The sequence below is a fragment of the Rhipicephalus microplus genome, chromosome X, assembly GCF_043290135.1.
Source record: "Rhipicephalus microplus isolate Deutch F79 chromosome X, USDA_Rmic, whole genome shotgun sequence".
NCBI lineage: Eukaryota > Metazoa > Arthropoda > Arachnida > Ixodida > Ixodidae > Rhipicephalus > Rhipicephalus microplus.
In genome coordinates, this window is record NC_134710.1 from 482,942,102 (window position 1) to 482,965,263 (window position 23,162).

Sequence of the window (23,162 nt, forward strand, 5' to 3'; positions counted from 1 at the left end):
TAGCATACTGGTTAGCGTCCCGTGCCGAGGAGCGCGAGATCGCTGGTACAACGCCCCTGTTAGCTTCTCTTCTCTTGTTTTATTTGCTACCTGTCAGTAAATATTTGACAGCGTCCTATCTGTGACGGAAGTACGTCACGCAGCTGTGGTGAACCCCGGCATGAAACGATTTCATATCGAAAAATTGTGCTTGATTTTTCCACCGTATAGTAATCGCTAGTACACAAAAGTAAAACGTGTCCTAAATGTAGTAGTTGTGTGTTTTCTGTACACTGAAATATTTTGGTGCTTGACAGGTTTAGCACCACTTACTGTGAATGCACTCACGTTGACACCTGGTGGCATATTCCTATTCCGATATCAAACGTCTGTGTTCAATTATTAAACGAACAAGTGGAAGTCGCAGCACCCAAAGGTGAGATAGGAATTATAGAACGCGATGTGACAGCCAGAAAAGTCTCTCTGATTGTCCGCAGAACTTGCGCTAAGGTCGCATACTCGTAGCATGTTATGTGTAGAACACCACAGCCCCGCTGGTGGGAAACGCAACGCGCTTCGTGTCACCCCTGCTCACCGGCCATGATTAATCAGGCAAGAATGAATGATTAAAGCTATGTTTTAGCTGATAGATTTATATGTGGGGTTTAACGTCCCAACATCACCGTATGATTATGAGTGACGCCGCAGTGGAGGGCTCCGAAAATTTCGACCACCTGGTTTTTTTTTAACGTGCAGCCAAATCTGAGCACATGGGCCTACAACACTTTCGCCTCCAACGGATATGCAGCCGCCACAGCCGGGATTCAATCCCGCGACCTGCGGGTCATCAGCCGAGTACCTTAGCCACTAGACCACCGCGGTGGGGTAGCTATGTTTTAGCTAAGCGACGCAGGCTCGCGTCTTATAGCTATTTCAAAACAAAAAAATTTTATGCCATTGTTAACCAAGGCTCCGATGACGTATTTTGTCACGCATATGACGTTGTAAAGTACATACCAACACATGGCAAAAAAGACAAGAAGGCAAGTATACATTCCGTAGACTGGAACCAGAAACCTCTCGATGCACAGCGCGTGGCGCTTATCACTTCGCTGTGGACCTTACATGGCCAGGTGTACTAACGACAAGTAATTTATATACACCATACGCTGTTTGGTGGCCCTGAGAGCTCCAAAACGTTAGCGATTTTTCTTCTCAGCCGCGATATAGCGCGATAGGCTTGCGTTGGGCACGTTTCAAAGGGCGTCGCCTCCACGGAGCGTGGTCTCTCTCGCGCACGTGCTTATCAGACTCGTAATTCGGGAGAGGACACAGATGACTTTGATCGATGCCGCGGCTGTGTTTACGAAAGCAGCACGCTGCTGACTTACCTTGAAGGAAAATATCTTACAATTGTTTGCACTTGTCCCGTGTGTACTTTTGCGCTTGCTTCGTGTGTCTTTATATTTGAACAGCGCGTTTTATCTTTTTCGTTACCACGCGAAAATGGTTATTTTTTATAAGTCTCGGGCCGATTATTTTTTCCAGTTCAAAAAGACCTCCAGCACACATTGCAGCATACAAAATTTCGCGAAATGAAGTACTCTTACCAAAAAAAGATGTTATCGAGCAACATAAACATTTTGAACTGAATAAAATGTAAAAAGTGTGTAGTTTTGGTTGCCAGCTGATAAACAGTGAAATATAACTCCATATGTGAAAATATATTAAAAACAGAAAAAAAATCACAACATAAATTTTGAACAAGAATGACCCAGGAGCGGTAGAAACTTAAGTAACGTTGTGCGAAAAGTTTCTATTCACAGAGAAAAAATAAAATCAGAACCGAGGTGCTGTTTCATGTCTCAAGTCATGTGGTGAAGCATTGCCTGAATGTTCGTGAGACGCACGTGAACAAGTACAGATTTCTCAGTAAAGTTTTGTTTTCTTGGGATAACGCTTCTAGGTGTTTCATATATATGGATGCCCATCATGTGAATAATCGCTGTATAAATTAGATGTTTAATGAAGGTCGCTATTTTGTTTAGCGTCACCTCTTCTCATGAACTACTTCACTCGGGTTAGTTTGGCATTCCTATATTGCATCGAAGCATATTTCTTAGTATTTTTTACATCGCATTACAAAGAGAACAATATTGTCACGGGGTCGTGACGTGGCCAAAGACAGAAAACTTCGTGTTGGGATTTAACTGTTTATTTGGGCGAACCTGTGCCCGGTAAAGGGAAAGTCTAATTACAGCAGCAGTCTTGCACAGATAGCAGTCTCGGACTGATAGCGGCGAACGCAGCGTCGGCCTTCGATCAACAACTGACAAGCGGCGAAGCGCGTCGGCATTTATACTCCCGCCGTCGAATGTTCTAGCGCTATCGCTGGCGGCGGCGTACGTTCCAGAACAATCTGTACCATTCGCACAGTGGGCGTGATCTTATCGAAATGATCTACTACAGTCCGGAACCCTCTCGAAAACTGCAGGCGCGGTTTGCGCTGAGAATCGTGTGGTGTTTTGGGACGATAACAAAAACTTGGGAAATGGAACGTGGCAATATCGCGCGCAGTTATAAAACGTTTTGCGCTGCTCCGTAGCTAGGGCTAAGGTGGGCTTTGGAAACACTCTCTTCGTAAGGAGACGCTCTGCAGCCAGCGCCATGACACCGCGCCCCTGTGAAGTGTGGACCTCGCACGTAACCAGAGTAGCTATAAAATTGTGCACAAAGGTCAGCAGCTGCACACTTGCGGCGGACGAGACAACTTGAGGCTGTGAACGAATCAAACCCATAAATGACTGTGGATGGTTTAGGTTGACACAAAACATCGTCCTCATAAACCTTGAAGCAGAAGTTATGTCCTCCTCGAATTCTAAGCTTGTCCTCACTCAATTCGGGAAGTTTTGCAAGACAGTTTCGAGCGGCGCGTATGTTCTGATGTGCGCCCATGCGCGAATAAAGACTATGCCATAGGATCAACTAGTGACACTATATGCTACAATATGTCTGATGTAACTATACAAGCAAACTAAAATCGGCTGGAAACTGGCTGAAAAGGCCACCCCGACACTTCATACACGCGGCGGATCATCGGAAATATTTTTTGTGGAATAAATTTTCTGTGACTCTTCGCAAAAGCTGTCTATTGAATGGCTGACAAAAATTTCTGTGAATAATTACTGCTAAACACAATCCAAAAATGCAGCTGGCACTTCAATTCTATATTTGGCTTGAAGAGGTTCTTTTCATTACACAGCTTCGATGTTACTGCAATATAATCACGAGGGGCACGCACTTTTGTGATAGTTGCCAGTCTAGTGCACTTTTTCAACAATATGCGCCCATCGCTTCACGCAGTCTGTCAGAAATCACTATGTTTCCCAAACTGGAAAATTCAAATTGATTCTGAAATTTGAATGGCTGGACTAACTACTAGAAAATGCTCGGTGCACGAGAAACATATTTAACATGTTAAAAGCGACGATCGAAACGGTCGATCACCGGTGATCGATTTGAATAGGTATGGTAACGAAAGAAGTGTCGAGCTGTGACAGTTGTTGGTCCGCGCTCGTTCTTTGTATGCTAGTTTTGTGCACGCTTTCTGCTTGAGGTGGGCACTGCATGTTTTGAGCTGCTTGCCGTTATTACGCGACTTTGCAATCTACTGCTGTTGGTGAAACAATGCAGAATATACACTCAACTACCTCTATAAAGACACGTCTCATTTTTGTGTTATACCGATCCTTATATAGGAAGATCAACCGCGTACAATTGTATAGATATATGCTCTGACCAGGCAGACGTTTGGGCTAAGGTAGCCACCCAGTGGTTTGTTAATGCGTCAACAAAATTGCTGTTGTCTTCTTGGAAGCGCACTGATTGTGCAGACGCGAAGCAACGTAGCATTAAACGAACTCTTGTCACGGTCTTGATGCATTATCAACCCGCCGACCTAGAGCATTGTGAGAGAACAGTGTTAGATATAAAAGACGCCTTTGTAAAGCTTTCAGTGTGTATGACCGTACCACAATAAATAGCGTGTCTGGCTGCTGCTGTAGTTGATATAGTGTTCAAGGGTTCAGCTCTCAATGGCAGAAATGCTTTCTTTTCATCTGTTCGTGTTCCTGTTTAGACGTCATTTATATTACAGAAATACGCAACTATTCTCTTCGTAGACCCTGGCATAAAATATTCTCCTTTTAAATTGCAGTATTTGTGTTAATGCATCTGTATTGTGGAATAATTTTTTTTCACAAGTTTTTGCGAAATATCCCGTTGCGTAAAGGGCAACCGCATCTCAGAATTGTTATTAAAACGAGAGTGAACGAAGAGACGCGCGCACGCCCGAGCGTCGCTCCGTCCACATTATTCTTGGCCACGCTGTGAAATGGCTGGGAAGCTGCCTTATAGATGTCAGACTCTGCCCAGGCGGTGCTCCGAAAAACGCCGTAATCATAGCCCCCCTCGACGCGCCGGCCATAAAGGGGTAGTGCAAAGCGAGCCGTCCATAAGCGAACGTCCATAGGCCCTCCTCTTTCGTTGAGCTTAAGGCGCGTTTTCCTTAAATTGAAAAATCTGACAAGCTTCTTATTTCAATCCAACCTCCCTTCAGAAAAGAAGGAAGTTCATCAAAACGAACTGTGGGTACAATGCAAAAGATGTTTCAGTTATTTCGGCGTACACCAATTGGCATTTTAAGTGCAAGAGAGCATCGCATGACATCGAGTTACAGGCAAGCACTGCGTAGTTAGTTCTGCAACGTCTAAATTCATTAAACGTGGGCATAAACATGATGCCAAAGCGATCAAGTCCCTACACAAGCAATCTATCTTACGATCAGTGGTATGAAGTTCACTTTATTCCGCACAAATAGCCCTCACGATTCTCGCCATTGCAGTTGCATTTTCCATCGATCTCTCGCTTCCTGTTCGTTGAACTGTATTATTACACATGCTAGAATGTTCTGTTGGCGGTTGTCATCCGTTTATATTTACTACAAACGGGGATGCATGCGTTTCCACTTTCTCGTTGTACAATGCAATGCAAAACCGAGGCCTCCGAGATAGCTCCGGCAATCGCGGTTACCAACGGCAAAAAAAACTTATTGTGGTCATGATCACTTTGAAATTTACCTGTATGACGTGCATTTTCGTATTCTATATATAAAGCCAGAAATAAGAGCCTTGAAAGTCCTCAGTCGTAATGCTGTGGAGCTTCAGGTTATGGGAAGTAGCCGCGTGTGCGATGTTTATTGTGCACGTCACCTGTCTACTACTGCATGGTGCGCACCATGGTCAGAGGTTCTGTTAAGCTTCATAATCAAAGTTACTACGGTTCCCCTTGATATTGAAGCTGCTCAAAACAGTAACAGGAGACCTACATTATTTCACTTTCTCACGCGAACCGCAGTAGACAATGCTAGTGATTCGCTTACCCAAAACAACAGCCCATGCCGAGTACTGTCTCCGTTCTGCTTCGCGAAAGCTGCGGAAAAAGTAAAATGAAGTCCTTAACGTCAGTAGCAATTCACAACGCAACTATAGCGTTCTGGGGTCTTTTGTCGTGGAACGCGGAGTTCTTGCGTCTGCTCTTCTTTTCGCCGTCGTTCTGGCGAGTTAACCAGCAAGCACTTCACGGTGTAGTGAATGGGGGTCTACCCGGTCTTCTGTGGTAGCGTGGTGTAACCGGGTGGATGAACTGAACGCTGACAAGAAGAGGATACGAAAACAAACAAGTTTATGGCATTATTTACACGTATTTATAGCAAAGAAGGGTTAGTGGTTTCACAAACCACGAGCGTGGTGGTTGAACCGTTACATGGTTCAGAGCGACGTCCAGCACTCTGCGGCGTCATTTTAAGCCCTGTCAGGCTCCTCCTCTCTGAGTGGAACACCAATCACACACGCACATCAGGTGAGGGGGACGAGCATGCACATTCCACGTGAACGTCTAATATTGAGTCGTGATCACTGCACTGCAAGGTGGCTCCAGCGGGGATCTTCCTCATCGTGTGTGTGCCACTAGTCGAGAGGTACCAAGCTCCTGACAGCATACATCAAAGGGTCCGCCGATTTGTTCGCTTAATTAGCTGGGCGTTGTGCGGCGGCCGCCACGGTCTCTTCCAAGGAAGATGCTGTCTTTGTTGTTCTCTCTCGAACGGTTAACGGCGTCGTGGCGACACGACGTCTCACCCTCGGGTTAGCAGGGACGATGCCTGGCGGGCATAGGCAGCGCGCCGGTCGGCTACGTGATTGGGGATTAAAAGAGCGGAGCTCCCCTGTCAGCTCTGGCGCCGGTCACAACAGCTTCCCCATCGCCAGATGAGTGGCCGAGGCCATTAGTCACCGCTGCTGCTCGAAAGGATGACAAAAGGGTCCGTAGTTGAAAGTCAGGAACTCGCCTTTGCTTGACACTTGGTCTGGGTAATTGCCGTAATCTTTGACAGCGTCTGGCAGTCTGGGCGCTGAAGGGTTTGAGAACCTCCCCAGTAGACCGGCTTACGCACAATGGTGTCTGCTTAGACGAATTCACGGGCCAAACTTAACAACGGTGGTTCGGTGACGCGCCTGACAAGCGGAGAAAAAGTTGTAGCTCTTTTTCTAAGAGTTCAAGGCTCAAATACAGCTAATATTAAGCTGAATTGCAGTTTTTTACGCTGTAGTTGCACCTGGTTGCGCAGCAAACTGTGCAAGAAAGTCGGGCTTTGCACTACTCAAAAGGCGGCGCTGCGTGTCCACAAAAACGTGAGAGTCGGACGTCTACTGGCCTCTGTAGCCCTGCCTAGTCGCTTAGACGCACACATTCGTGTCCGTGTTGTCGGTCGCTGTGAACCAACTCCTCGGAAATTTCAGGAGGCAGTCTTGGTTGCTTAGTGCCGGATGGTCTCGGCCACGCAGTGACTCGGCTTGATGTGCTATACAAAGCATGGTCTAGTGGTTGCATTAGGGTTTGTCGTGGAAGTAACGATGATGGCACCTTGCCCGGAGGATGGCGCCTGACCCAAATTCATGCCCGTATCAGAGTCTGCATTGCTTCTCTATGTTTGTCTTCTACTTTCAGCAATCCACTCACATTTACATTGTTGTCACAAACAGGAGCAGGAATATGAGGAGCTTCTTCATGAATCATTCTCAGCATTGGGAAAGCGGAAAACGCCTGTTCTGCACCAACATTCTCTACATTGATAATAGAAAGTTCATAGGACACGTCGATTGGCAGTGCTTTTAGCAAATTGGAAACTTTTGTGCGCTTGCACGGTAGAACCATATCGCTCAGCGGAACGTGATCCTGAGCTACTGACCGCTCTGGAGAGCGCTCTCGAAGCTGCAGAAGCACCTCCACTTTGACGCTGAGCACGGCGAGGCATGCCACGGGTTCTTTTGGTGCCTTCATTGATGGCCTGCCGAGCACCACAGGAACTGGCACCGACACCTGTCCCCGCGAAAAGGAATCTGGGGTTTGCTCCTCTAACTGCTCTGGCTGAAGAGTGAGATCGGCCCCTCTCAGCGGTTTGGCGTCCCACGAGGACACAGAAACTAAGATGAGCTACGGTGTGCAGCTCCTTCGTTATTTTTATTTTAGGCTTCCAATGCATGTACTTGGACATCAGTTAGCCGAAATACTTCGCCGCCTACCTCTGCACAGCTCTGTCACAATCATAAGATCTTCGTTACGCCAGCAAATACAGATGTGCAAAGCTGAAGCACCGTGTTTACTGTTGTTTTTACCTGAACAACTTCGAGGATGCTTGAGCTTCGCATTCTAGAGTAGAACACACTATTGCATTAGGGCACCATACGCACCACCTTAATTGCTAGCGTGGCTTCGGTAATTCTCCGTTGATGCCTCAACCATGCCGCAAGGGAAAGAACATCTGTGTGCGTAACACTAGCTGTTCAAAACTACTTTAAAATGCCTACTGCAGTAGAGTCGGGAGGTGCGCTTTCGCCTTAATGCATCATTTCACTGTTCAGCAAACAGCCCACTACGCGTCCATTAGGGAACACGTGAACCAACGCACTTTGTTAGTTTGTTCATGCTTTGCTAATGATGATAATGAAATATCTATGGCCACTTTTTGATGAATGGGCTTCTAAAACACCTGCTTGTTAAGCAATTTCTTTGTTTTGACGCCTGGAGCATTCTACGCTATTGCCACGCAGAAGGCCGGCGCATGCTGGAATTGCACTCGAAGCTAACATTTTTATTCCATATATACTTCGACCATTCTCAGTGCTCGCTTACGGCCAAGGCTAAATTTATGCTCACAAACATTGCAAATGGAGCCGAAGCTGGCACCAGCTTTTTTTCGGAATCATAAAAGAAAAATTCAAAAGCAGGCATATTATTATATTCATAGCAATATACCCATGCCTTGAAGCGTATCCGTACGTTCAAACAAAATATTCCTTGCTGCGTTTTCTCAAGATTCCCGAGACTTAGTGCCTGATGGTTCAAATTCCCGTAGAGTGACCTGTAATGATCACTAATTCACGTGTGGTCATTTGAGCGCGCAATAGAAGTTTCTCCAGAACAAAGTTTCACAGTCAGCAAGTGTCTGCTTGGCTGGGATAACACAAAACTTGAAAAATATAAAGCTTCAACCAAGATTACTTTTAAATAAACCTGACCTCTCGAAGCCTGATTGACTTCATCTTCTAGAGTGATAAGGCACGATATGTGCAGTGCTTAACGCGCTTTCTTGCCGTGTGTGCGAAATTTGCTGACACTTGTCGCAAGCCCTGGCAGTAAAGGAAAGGCAGCATCAAAGCATCACACACACCACCGTGGAACAGTGGTGGATTTCATGCGCCCCGCTTTCTCTTGTATTTACCAAGATCCCACGAAAGACCACCGGCGAAAGTTACTTCATTTTTCCAATATCACCACACTGTCAGAACTGGTTGTGAAACTGCTCACACTCTTCTGTTAAGGCGATCTCAGTCAATTCACTGTTGAATTGACTGAGATCATCCCTGCACTGCCGCATTAATTCGTGGAAGCTTTTGGTTTTCCTAAAGTAGCAAGTGGTGAAGTCGGCGCATGCAATCCGGTACACGACGCCCTACGCTTTTCTCAGATGTGTGCGCTTCTTGGACCGAGGGATGAAGGTGCCCATGGTAGTGGACTTCTCGTGGACAACGACAACCTCTGGATCTTGGTCATATGGGCTATTGCTTCGTTGGCGCTCGTGATGTAGGCAACCAACACGTGGCGTAGTTGGGGCAACAGTGGTGTCTTGTCTAACCTGTCATTCCGGCCGGCAAAAGAAACAGCATAGTTGTTATCGATCCCGCTGACTACGCGAATAAAACAGGATAGCTTCTGAGCGACGATGCATACACCAAGGTCAAGGCTGATAGAACCACAAACCTAAAGTCGCTTAAGCAAGCAATTATCAGTAATTCTTATACAATATCCCAAATGCAAAATCCCTTAGCAAATGTTGATATGCAAAAGAGTTTCGCCCCAAGTTTCTACATCCTCCAAAAAGTTCATCAGACAGGAATGCCTCCACGACCCACTGTCGATTTTATTCTATCCTTCAACAGGCCTTGTGCACTCATCTTCCCAAGATAATCATAACTCAGACTGAAAAGACGGAAACTTACATTCCCCAATCAGTGCATTTCGTGTAGAATGCGTTCAACGTGATGTTAGATAAAACCTACTGCATGGTGTTGTTTATTGTGGTTTCCCTTTTCACCACCAAGCGCGCGCCCCTTGCACTGTTTGTGACGCGCCACGAGTTCCAATAGCACTCGACCTTCAACAACAGAAGACAGCTTCAGCTTGATCAGATACATCAGCTATTAGAATTTCGCTTCTCTAGCAATTACTTTTCATTCAACATCTTCTGAAAGCAATCAAGCTGGACCATCATGAGGGCCCACGATATCGGCCACGGTGATTAAAGTCGCGATGGAAATCATCAGAACGCGAGCCCCTTCTGCATTTGACTTTAAATTCAAGTTCTTTGTGCGCAATGTGACTGACTGTTTTTGTATGATGAAGTCTGCAGAGGTAATGGAGATTCATTCGGCTTCCACGTTCCAACTTGTACTAGTGAGTACTCCCTTAGGAATAATGTTCATGAACAGTTCGAAAACGCATGTATTTACTCGCTTTTAGCGTAATTTACTACCCTCGAAGCATACCTTCAGTTGGCAGCAACTAGTAAACCTTGGAACGTTTGCCTTTACTAACCAAGAAGCTTTCTTGGCGCTAATAAATAAGCACCCGCGCTCCAAGATTTTTTGTATGTGCCGTAGTATAGTTTGCCGTAATGGTGACACTCTTTAGCAAAATTACGATAAACTTGAATTTCATCCATTATCTTGGAACAAAATATTCTTGCTAAGTAGTCTCACACGTATAAGCAAACATAAGAGCACAGCTTGATGCCTAGAAGAAGAAAAGTTACCTTATATGATTTATGGCTGCTATTCAGTACATTGTGTGCCTTCGCAAACTAGGAGCATAAACGCTTGCAAGCTGCTGTAGAAAATATCGGCTACGTTGAAGCCTTAGTATTCTACGTATGCGTTTGGGTGCGTGTTCTCCTTTGTGATCCGCTTATGCGTAATGAATGTTGCTGTGATGCGTACTTGCCATGAAGCAATTAACCACCGTCGAATGATGTGTGACGATAATGGCACTTCGTTTAGTGATGTTGCTGCATCGTTGTAGTTCATCGGGTGGCTCACTGAACAACCCGTCAAGACTCAACAGGAGAACCATGAAGAACAACGTAATTGGTGGCCTTCACATAACTGGTCGTCCCGTAAGTTTATTTCTTTAGAATGAAAGTAGAGAGAGACACTGAATGTAGCTGCAAAGAACAGCACAAAATACCTCCCAACTCACAATAAGGAATCAAGCACCATGTTCACTACTACGGCAACGATGTGTACAATGAACATTGTACACGTCAATACTGATGCAGTGGAGTGCATTTAGAAACGTGCCGCCCGATTTGTGATGGGTGATTACAACTTCACCAAAAGCTGAAGCGAAACCGTTGGTGCACTTGAATGACCACTATTCTCCTCAAGACGTAAGTATTTCAGACTATGTCTTCTCTACAACCTAATAATTGACAAAACCGGGATTGATAGAAATGAATACATCAATCCACCGACCTACATCTCATCACGACGGGACCATCCTTAAACGTACGGGAATATATTTGCCGAAAAACAACTTATGTCAACATTTGTTTCCTAAAACTATACGCAAATGGAATAGTCTTCCAGAAAGTAGTGTGACCGCTGTAAAGGGCTCGAGGTCGATGGCACTAACGGCGGGCTTCTTCAAGGTAGCTTGCTCCCCGCCATCGTCCGCATAGGTGATCTTCGCCAGTGAGGCGACGCGTTAAGAGAGGTAGAAGGAAGATTTATTATTATTATAGAAGAAAGATAGAAAATGTACAGGTATCCAGAAGATTCCGCAATATGAACAGTAGAGATTCAGTTCATGATTCCGCAATGATTTACAAAATTCTTCGGCTTTTATAGCCCGCCGTCTCCCTTAAACACCGAGATCCAAAGAAGGTGGTGAGCACTCTCACCACAAATCAGGATACGAAGTCTCAATGGGCCAATGGGAGCACGAGCACACCACACTATGACGCACCCGGCCCCCGCCTTGAAGGCGCCGCCGGACGATGAGGCAGAGTTCGGAGAGGGAAGGTTGAGTTCCCCCTGGAAGATGGCCGCTAACCCGAACTTTAGCAGCGGTCCATGCTGCTTTCAGCTTCAGGCAGTCCAGATGCTCGATCCCAGAGAACGGCTCCTTCGACGTCTTCCCACGCTTCTGGACTGACGGTGCTTTGCGATGGCTTCGCATAGAAGGCAATAGCAGAGTCGAGAGGTTGACCTAATAGAACCGCCACTGTGGCGCCATCGCCCCACTGTTCAAGCCGGTTCTACAAAAAGCTTGTCTCGCGACGATTTCGTTTATACCTGACTGCTTCCTGGAACGTCCACAGGACAGCGTCTTGCAGACTGGGCGCCGATGGGGTTGAAAGCAGCCGTAGCAGATCGGCTTACGCACATCGGCATGTGCCCAGACGAATGGCCGGGCCAAACGTAACAGCTCCTCCGCCACCCGGAAAATGTCGGTTGGCCAGCGCTGCCAACCGCTGGGCACGAAGAGAATGACTGGTGACGTGGACAATGGCCTGGCTTGGGACCTCCAGCTGCGAACTCGTAACCCACTTTCAAACCACCTCACATTGATCGAAAACAGCAAGGCGAAACACACAACACAATACCATGCCGCAGTCAAGTGCATTGGACTCGCTCAAACCCTCCAGGCTTCTAAAAAACGCAAACAAATCAGAAACCCACTACACTAAAATTTTGACAGAATTCCGTGCCGCCAAAGATACAACACTCGTGGAGGAAAACGTAAAAATTTAAAACAACAAAACGAACCACTTTGGTCATATATTGCCAAAAGCCGTAAAAATGAAGTGGCCTTTCTTTCTCTGAAACGGCTCTTTTCAGAAGAGTCTACTCAGACTATCCGCATCGTTGTGCAATTTCTCGTTCTTAAAACGAACCTCGAAATTATACTGCTGGAGGGTGAGGCTCCATTGGAGCAAGCGACCATATTTGTGTGACATTTGATTAAGCCATGTCAGGGGACAGTGGTCTGTTTCAAAGATGAACCTCGCTCCGTACAAGTAACATGACAACTTTTGGGCTGCCCAAGTCAAGCAGGCACGTTACTTTTTCGAAGCACAGTAGGTTTCTTCTCGGACTGTTAGTTTGTGGCTGGCATAGAGAATAGGGTGGCTCTTCATGATCATCGTTAACCTGGCTAAGCACAACGCCCATGCCCCTGTCGCTCGCGTCGCACTGGGCTAAAAATTCCTTACCATAGTCCTGTGCACGCAGCACAGGTCGGGAAACGAGTGAGGCTTTCAAACACTTAAATGTGACTTTTTTGTCCTCATATCACTTCACGCTATGGGGCTCCCCTTTTCTCAACGCGTCTGTTAGAGGACTTGCTCGCTGCGAAAAAGTAGGGATGTAACGCTTGTAGTACCCCACAAGTCCCAGGAATGACCGAATATCTGTCTGTGTACGTGGCCGTGAAAAACCAGCAATTGCGTCTGTCTTTAGTTAGGCCGGCTGTCTCCTTCCCTGTCCCGCAACATGACCTAGGTAAGTGACTTGAAAGCAGCCAAAATTACATTTCTGAGATTTCATTGTCAAATCTACCTCTCTCAAGCGCAAAAATACCTTTTATAGGTGCTTGAGGTGATCTTCCCAGCTGTCGGAAAATATTGCGACATCATCAAGGTATGGGAGCGCAAACACTTGCAGTTCTTTCAGTACTATGTCCATTGCCTTGGAAAATCTGAAAGGCGCGTTTTTGAGCTCGAAGCTAAGAACCGAGTGTCTAAAGGTGCCGAAAGGTAAAATGAATGCGGCATAACGGCTGGCCCTTTCTGAGAGAGGAACTTGCTAGTAAACGGCTGGCACTTTTTGAGAGAGGAACCTGCTAGTATCCTCTTACGAGATCTAGCGTGGAAATGTATTTCACTGCGCTGACCATTTCGATTCACTTCTCAATATTTAGGATAGGGTACAACTGATCCCTGGTGACAGTATTCAAATTCCTGTGGTCTACAGATTGACGGGGGTCTTTATTAGGGTCTTCCACATATACTCATGGAGACGTGTAGTCACTTTCAGCGGGCTCGGTTACCCCAAGCTCTGCATGCGCCGTATTTGGGCCTCCAAATTCTTTTTCTGTTTTTGTGACACTTGGTATGCCTTGGATCTTACCGGTTCGGCGGATGTCGGTTCTATTTCGTCGGTAATCAATCCTGTTCAACCCAGCCGACGACTGAACCTGTCTATGTACTGCTCCAGAAGTTCTTTTAGTACTTCTACTTGTTCAGGCTGAAGGGCTTTAGCGTTTATAGAGCAAGCTACTACCTCTTCAAGGCTAATTTCTGAGTCGGAATTTCTCGTGCATTCGTCGAGCTCGGATAAAATTTCTTCGGGCTCTTTTAGAGCGAGATTCACAAGTCCCTGACGCTCTATGTAGCGCTTCATTAGGTTACAATGGTATATGTTAACCTCTTTTCTTCCACCTGACATTTTTAACACGTAGCTTGTGCCAGAAAGTCTGTGCATCACTCTGACAGGCCCGTCCTATTGAACTTCCAACTTGTTTTTTCGTGACAGTTTTAGAGTCATTACTTAATCACCGATGTTAAAGATTCCAAGTCTCGCATTCTTGTCGTAGTACTGCTTGGCCGTCTTTTGAGCTCTTTCCATGTTTTTTTCTACCAGCCCTTGCGTCGTACTCAGCCGCTCTAGCAACTTCAGCACGTATTCGACCACAGTTTGACTGTCCTCCTTTTATTCCCACATTTCTCTCAGTACCCTAAGTGGAGAACGCAGCGTTCTGCCATACACTAACTCTGCTGGCGAGAACCCCGTGGCCTCATGCGCGACCTTACGCAAGGCGAACAAAGTAGCCGGAAGACAGCTTTCCCAGTCTTCTTTATGCTCATTACAGAGTGCGCGCAACACTGGCTTCAACACCGAATGCCATCTCTCGACACTATTTTATTGAGGATGGTGAGAAAACAATGTATCAGTTTTATCCCGAACTTCTGTAGAAACGTTGCATTCGATGAGCTCGTGAAAACTGACCCTTGATCAGCCTGTATTTCTGCCGAAATGCCGACCCTTGAGAAAAGTGACAGAAGCGCGTCTACTATTTCTGTCGAAAAAAGCTCCTTCAGAGGGATTGCTTCTGGAAACGTCATTGCAGGGCACAATATGGTGAACAGATACCTATAACCAGACTCAGTTGCCGGCATTGGACACACCGTGTCGATCCCCATACATCACAATGGTTTTGATATTTTAGGTACCAATTTTAGCGGATCTTTCCACTTTTCCTCAGGCTTACTCGTGTGTTGGCACGTGTCACATGACCTTACGAATTTCTCTACATCTTTGAAGCACCCTGACCAATAGTATTTCATTAGCAATCTCTCTTTTGTTTTGTTTATTCCTAGGTGACCAGACCAGCCATTTCCGTGGCAGAGGTTAAAGAAATCGTCTCGGTATTTTCTAGGAACGTCAAACTGATATAGAACCCTTCCTCTCTTATCTCGGTAGTGCCAATATAACAAGCCTCCTTTCTTGTGCAATGTCACGTTATCCTTAGCGATCCCTTCTTTAGCTCTAAACTGCAGTTTAGCTAAGCTATGATCTCTGTCTTGCTCAGCGGCCAGCGATTGTCTGTTGCCGGCGTCGAAAAACTTTGACCGCCTAGTGCAGGTTAAGTTTTTCGACGCTGGCAACAATACTGACCCCGTTTCGCTTGTAGGTGCGTCGCCTGGCTCTCCTTCTAAGACCCCACCTAACTCTGCCGATAAAGTCTCACGTTGCCGATCAGCTGGCTTTCCATCTAGGTTATGATGTGGGTTTGTTGGTGAAACTTCATTTTCCTGATTAGTTACCGACTCTCTCTGCGCCCCTGAGCGGTGACCTAGGCCCGTGTCTGTTCCCTTTGGGATTGATTTTTTTGATGCCCTAGATGCGAGTTCACGTGCTTTGGAACGAGTCAGCGCTCTAACTTCATTTCTCCAATTTTCTGACCTCGCTCGCGCAGTATCCTTTGTGAACGGTTTGAAAATAATTACGGGTACTGCAATAACAGTGTTGTTGATACAGCTGCCTCTGTCACAAGCTTTCTGAACGGCCCAGTGATCGTTACTTTCGCCATAGAAGACCGACGCTGTTTTCCTCCACAACCTTTTTAATCTATGCCACTTTTCCAGTGAAGTCATCTACAGTATTGTAAGATGGGTGGAAAATATCCATGGTGGCGCCGCTGTCTCTGAGTACCTTACAGGGTTTTCCGTTAACCTTCAGGTCATGGACATTTGAGCGTAAAAGCTCCAAGTTCTCACCACTTTCATCCATATAGGATAAAACTACCTTAGGCTTTCTGCAGTTTACTGCGATATGGCCAGTCTTGTGACAATTATAGCAACTAACAAGTTTAAAAGCATCGAACTCTTTTCTTTGAGACTGCTGGGGTGTCCCACTGTTCGAGTTTTCCCCATTGTTTTTGGCGTACTTGTTTTCACCTCAGTATTGCTCAATTATTTCGCCTGCTAGTCTTTCCTGAATGCAAACTTTTTTTGCGGCCCCTTTCGTCCGTCCGGCCTTCTGTACTCTATGCTCAGTTTTCTACGCATTGTGTATTCATCGGCTACTCGGCCGCCTTTTCCACAGTGTTTACATTACCTCTGTTTTGCACCCACAGCCTCACGTTCTCAAGTATGCTTCTTTAAAACTGCTTTAGACAAGTGGTTTCGTTTACCTCGTCTTTGCTTACGGTATGAGAAGAAACCTAATCGAGTGGTTAAAAAGCGTGGAAGCTACGAGAGTAATATCCCTCTGTATCCTTCTTTTCTGGGTTTTGAAACCTCTTGCAAAATGCCTCAGCTGAAAGGTGGTTCTTCTTCAATAAGGCGGCTTTAACCTTCTCATAATCATCTGCTTCTTTCGCACTGAGTCTCGTGATCACTTCAACGGCTTCATATGGCAGCAAAGAAAGCAACCGATGTGGCCATGAGCGCGGAGCAAAGTTCGACCTCACACAGGTCTGTTCAAAATATGCGAGAAATACCCCTATGTCCTCCCTAACTTGAAATGGCTTGGGGAATTTATCCACGCGGTAAGATTCAATCTCGCTTGCTTGTTCTGGAGCCCTTTTACTCGATTGAGCCATACGTTTGCCTTCATTCTCAGGAGCGATATTACGCAACTTAAATTCTTTTTGTTTTTCTCGTTCCTCTCTTTCCCTTTCCTCTATTTTCTGTTTTCGTTCTGCCAACCTTTAGAAAGCTTGTAACGCGTATCAAATCGCTTTCTCACTGGCGTTTTGCAAAATTAGCTTCACAATTTGTTACCTGCCAGTTTTTTCCTCAACCTCAATATCTAGGTCATTAAATAAATACAAAAGTTCGTCTTTTAGCAGTGTGTATACCTTTATGATTATACTAAACTCACAAAATGAAGCCCGGAAAGTTAGAGCAAGGACCAAGCACTCACCTCAACGCAGCGCCATGTCGAGAGGTTCATTTCGCCGCTGCCGACCAGTTGTAAAGGGCTCGTGGTCGACGGCAGTATTGGCGGGCTTCTTTAAGGTAGCTCATTCCCGCCATCGTCCACAAAGCCAATCTTCGCCAGTGAGGGGACGCGTTAAGAGATGTAGAACGAAGAATTATTTACATTATAGAAGAAAGATAGAAACTGTACAGGGATCCAGAAGATCCCGCAATAGGTACAGAAGAGATTCAGTTCATGATTTCGCAATGATTTGCAAAATGCTTCGGTTTTTATAGCCCGCAGTCTCCTTTACTTCGAGATCCGAGGAAGGCTGTGAGCACTCTCGTCACAAATCAGGTGACGAAGTCTCAATGGTCCAATCGGAGCACTAGCGCACCACACAATGATGCACCCGGCCCCCGCCTTGAAGTCGCTGCAGGGTGATGAGGTAGAGTCCGGAGAGTAACTGAGGTTGAGCTCCTCCGGGAAGAAGGCCGCGAACCTGAACGTCAGCAGGGGTCCATGCTGCTTTCAGCTTCAGGCAGTCCAAATGCTCGATCCCTCAGAACGGCTCCTTCGACGTCTTCCCACGCCTCTGGACTGATGGTGCTTTGCGATGGCTTCGCATAGAAGACAATAGCAGAGTCGAGAGGTTGACTTAATGAGAACCGCTACAGTTGCACCATCGCCCCGCTGTTCGAGCCCGTTCCACAAAAGGCTTGTCTGGCGATGCTTACGTTGAGATCAGACTGCTTCCTGGAACATCTGCAGGACAGCGTCTTGCAGACTAGGCGCCGATGGGGTTGAAGCATCCATAGCAGACCGGCTTACGCATGATGGCGTCGGCCCAGACGAATTGCCGGGCCAAACGTAACACCGCCCCTGACACAGCATTCCCTTCACTTCTAAAAGACGTATATTGTCACATAATGTCACTTTCTTTCTTTCTACTGTTCATGTTGTTCTTTTTGTTTACCCAGGGGAAATGTGCAGCCCATGTTGTTTTGTGCATATAATGAATGCTGTGATTTATCTATTTTTGATTTGTTGTTAGTTTGTTTCGCGCCATGCAATTTATTTTCAATCAAAAGAGTGTACTTTTCATTTGTATATCCCATTACAACAATGCCCGTAGAGAGTATTGTAGGTACATGTATAATTGAATAAATACGTTGGAAACGACGAGCAACAATGGCGTGCAAACATCCTCTATTTACGAGCTTCCACCTCATCACATTGAAGAAATCCTCACCACGTTACCTGGTTAGGGCGAGTTAACTGTCAGGTGAGCCCATGGAACTTATAATGAAGGTTGGTTGTTTTTTTTAATTAAAATTTTTTAAAATTGAAATATTTCGCACTGCGTGCTGCTATTGCTGCCGTTCTTCCTGTATCAATCCACATGTACTTCAGGCTACGCATTCAACGTGTAAAACATGAGAGTTTGAATAGTGTTCGAGCGTTTCTTTGACAGAGCCGCAATATTCTGGTCGAATTCACAGCTGTGGAAGGACGCCAGGAAAAACGCAATCAGTGACTTCAGCACCAACAATCACAGAAAAATAATAATGCACAGGGTGATCGGTTAGAGAAGACACGTAGAAAATAGGCAGTGAGTGGCGCCGCAACAACGCTGCATATCGATATCCTACGTCACGGGCACCAGTGAAGCTATAACCCATATGCTATGAAAGGCCACGATTGACGATGCCCACAATCAGTCACTTCGAGCACGGAGCCATGCGTGACCACCATCGAAAATGCGCATGCTCGCTCGAATTCTGAGCTACCAATACCCGCGACCCACGTCTCACTCGAAGGACGGATCAGAAAGAGAGAGAGGAGGAGCAAGCACTGCATGGAGCATTGGCGGTTGCGACGCTGCTGTGTCCGAACCACGGTGCCAAAATACTATAGGTTAGTGAACCACGCGAAGCGAGCGCTTGGCGGGGAGGGACCGATTACGTTCTCGATTGCGGAGTGCCGATAGATGGCTCGCCGGACTGAGGATCGTGGCGGGCTGTTGGTGAATTTCGCAAAGCATATTCGGCACGTGAGCAACGGTTTCCAAATCCGACAAAACCTGGTAATCGTGCGATATCAAACACGCGACACGCATAGAGCGGCGCCGCGAAAAACAGGCTGTTAAGGGAGGACGTTGACGATGCAGCGAGGGTGTTGTTGCGACGATAAATGAACACCAGTACCTTCTAACATGCCGGGGCTTTCCTACACCGAGAAGGGGAAGGGGAAGCCGGGGCAGAATTTGGAGCGCCATCTCCCAAGCTCCTGGCGAAGCAGAACATTATCGGGCAGCGGATTCTGCCGGCGTTCGCTCACCTAAATTATTCTTGCACCATGGTCAGAACTAGGCCACACTGGTTGACACGGCGGCACCCTCCCCTGGCTACCCCAGCCGTTGCCCGGGTAACTCTGGCAGGGGGGAGTCAGGAGCACACCAAGACGGCGCCAAAAGGCAAACGCGTATTATGTAGAGCGTGTACGGCAGCGCCTTCACATCGAATCGCGCTTCACGACAGTTCTACAACTCCCTTCTAAATGGCAACTCTCGTTTCCTGGGGTTACCTTCCAAAAGGGATCACGTGAGTACTGAAAGAGAATTAGCGCATCAGAATGTTCTTTTGACTCTCTTTTTTTACAGTTTTCTTACCTCTCGTGTTGATCGTGTTAGAAGTGTCAGACCAATGGCTCAACCCAGGTGGTCCGGGTGGTCCCGGAGGACCCGGTTCCCCCTGCAAAATTACAGTCGGATGCTCAGTGGACGCCGCTATTTTCTACAGTGTGACGGCACCTTTTTTGATGGATTCTCTGTCTCACTAAGTGAATTTTTTTTCTAGTGCGTGTTTCGTGTCGAAGTGAGAAGCATGACTCTGCGGAAACTTTTTTTCCCAAATGGCCACAGGTAGCTTTTGCATTGCCTGTTAATCCAAGGTTTTTTACCGTTTTTTACTTTACCACTTGTAGGCGAATGATTGTTGGTTAGCTTCCAGCTCTTTAAAAAAGAAGTGCTACGTGACGCGCTTCAGCAAAAGAACAGAGTTGCATACTCACCGCCTTAGCTACAAGCAGCGCTGACGAACTGTTCGAAGTTTAGGTCTACAGATAAACCATATAGCCTTCGCGCAAGGACGACCACCACCGCACATTTACTATGTGGTAGATCATCGGACGCGTATTTCGAAGGTTGAAGGTTTGGTGTATACCGGCGGCCACTTTTATCTTAATCCACTTTAATCTAATTCATATCTGTACAATATTTTAAACAAATACTAACCCCTATACTTTCCTTTGCTTTATTCTCTGTTGGTCCTCATTGACGTTGGTTCCAACAATTACTATTGTGTTTTCTCATACTTTTTATGAGCATGAATGTCTCTACAATAACTTAAACAAATGATGACCCCTGTACTTTTCTTGGCTTTATTCTCTGTTGGTTCTCATTGACGTTCAATACAACAATTACTATTGTGTTTTATCGTAATTTTTGTGAGCGTGAATGCGTATTTTGTGCGATCCTACATCAACGTCTCCAACACAGATTATATTTTAGAGGCGAGTCTCTGATTAGATGCTAAGTGAGAAATATCGTGAAACTCACATTGCTGAATGTTTTGTTACCTACAGTGATACGAGAGTAACACGCTTCACAATACGCCTTCTGATGTCTTGTCATTTAAATAAGAGAAACGAATACGATATACGGGTTGTCACAGTTGTCATTGAGTAAAGTGTGACTGAAGCATTACACCTAATTCAATAAGTGTGGAACACACGCTATGTCTCAAAGGCTGCCGTTATGGAATGCTTATTCCAGAATTACATTCTAGAATACATTACGTAGTGGTGACTTGAACGATGACGAGGTGTTTCTCGGAACACGAGAGCGTGCGCTCTATTTCTAATGCAAACTCCTGTTAACATTTTCAAACATACAGAGGCACACTGTCATTTAAAATGCTACACCAGTTAAATGAGAAAACGTGAAGACAGAAACCTTTACAGGTAATGCTTAGCCTATGTTTCAGTGATCATGAATTAAATAAAAAGTATGAACCATCTCTCCGAAGGAAACCATAATGAGATGCGAAGCAGCAGTGGTGCGCACGGCGTAGACCCGGTTGAAACAGGCGTCGACGCGGGTGCTGGAAAAACGGTTTGAAGAAAAAATCGATGTAGCGTTCACTCAAGTGAACGTTTGTTTAAAACGCAAGAACACGCGAGGTGTGAGTCGTTGAAGACGCTTGCATAAGGCTTCCTTGGCTCACGTCTAGTCGGTGTTACCCGTGCGCCGTCTGCGTTCTCGAACGCGATCGGTGTTGTTGATTCGCACCATGTTGGTGTCACTGGTCCTTCACTGCTGGCGCTTGCATTCGGCTCCCTGGCTTGCATTTCGTCGGTGTTGACGTCGCCATTCGCAAACGCGATCGGCTTCGCCTCGCAACGTCGGCGACAGCTGGGAAAGGTACGCATGCACTAGGGTGAAGCAAGTCGTCACAGCGTCCCTCCCGTCGGTGCGATTACGCGGCAAGCAGCAGCGTCTTCTCTACTTCGGTCGACGCTGCGCGCACACCCACCATCTCTTGTATTCTCTTGCCAACAGATGAAGAGGGGTGGCGCGGTTGGGGTCATGTCCACAAGATCAATGGGCTCGTCGTTGCGATTAGTGGAGAGCGTGGAGCGAAAAAGAGCGGACACGCGGCGAGCGCGTGGTAAGCGAGGCAGAGAGACGTCACCGTGCCGTGCACCGCTCCAACACCTGCGACGAGGGCAGCGGTGCGGACGGAGGGACAGTGTTACACAGGGTAGTCAAAACGTTGCGTTGCATCTAAAACCACGGTGATAAAAGACATGTAACTATTTGAAAACTAGTCATGTTTGTGCGGACTCAAATGAAATGACTGATAAGCTTTGCCGACAGCCGAACAACATGACGCACGCACCAGCCATTGCATTGGACATATCTGAAGCTTCAAATGGCTACTTGAGCAAAGAATCCGGCGTCTTTCTCCCCAAATCGGTGCCTGAATTTCTACTTAGCATGGCAACGTGTCAAGTGTGCACTTGACACGTTGTGGAAAAAGGAAAAAGTTTGTGGCGCATCAGATGCTGCATGAGGTGCAAGGTCATCACCGGTGCTCAACGTTACCTTTATCCACTTTCGCAAGGCCGTGCGTTTTCACTTCATACGAACTCTCACTATCGCTTTAACTTTGTCTAGAATGTGGTTACAGAATAACATCAATGTACCAAAACAACTAACTCGACCGGAAAGATACTGGCCGTCGCAAGTTTCATCCTACCATTCCTACCTCAATAGCGGAGTGTGTTAGCCAGTGAGCTAAAGCAACGCCTTCAGCCTAACATGCCTCTTTAATCTGATTTGCAACATTGTCAACCAAAGTGTTGACGTCACCACTTTCATGCCGCCAAAGTTGGCAATGAACATTTATGTATCATGTCGTCACCAATCAAACTACGCAGACCGATGAATCGTTGAGCGTGCACACTAAACCAATTCTGACCCATAGGGGTTTCAAAAAGGGTGCCGACACCCTAAGCACACCCTTTGAGCAGGCTATTCACGTCTCAGCACCCTACAAGCGGAACCTAAAAGGTGAACACATCAGGAGGGTAGAAACTAGGGTGCAAAAAGGGTGCAACAACTAATTGGTGCTGATGAGCACCCCTTAAGGTACACAGTCGCCGACAAAACTTTGTGAGTAACGTGGTCATAGAGCATTACCTGCTTTTAGAGGTCTCCTGGTTAGACACTATGGTCTCATTAATAGCACCACTGAAGTAACGGATATCTGAATAGCGATAGTGCCCGGCTGAACGTAAGTTCTGCACCAGTTCTTGCATTCTTGCTGCCTTCTTCTCGTCGCCTCACGGCCAGCGCTGACCAAGCTATGCGCTACAAGCTCACTAGCCTATGGCGGAGTACGCAGCTTGAAGAGCTACAACAGGGTTGTGACTTACACATATAGAGCTCTCCACCTAGTTCGCGCCTAAGATTGCAAACAAAGCCTTGTCCACGACAGTATATATACATCATACATT

The 23,162-nt window shown here is 46.4% G+C and overlaps 1 protein-coding gene across 4 annotated transcripts in view; it reads right to left on the reverse strand.

The window, feature by feature from the left end:
- The window catches only part of Mp (collagen XV/XVIII-type protein multiplexin), a 731,849-nt gene that overhangs the window by 119,128 nt on the left and 589,559 nt on the right, over nucleotides 1-23,162 (reverse strand). For all 4 annotated transcript variants that reach the window (XM_075880876.1, XM_075880875.1, XM_075880877.1 and 1 more), the window contains one exon: nucleotides 19,753-19,834. In XM_075880876.1, coding sequence (XP_075736991.1) covers nucleotides 19,753-19,834 — 82 coding nt within the window. The remainder of the gene's footprint in view (nucleotides 1-19,752; nucleotides 19,835-23,162) is intronic.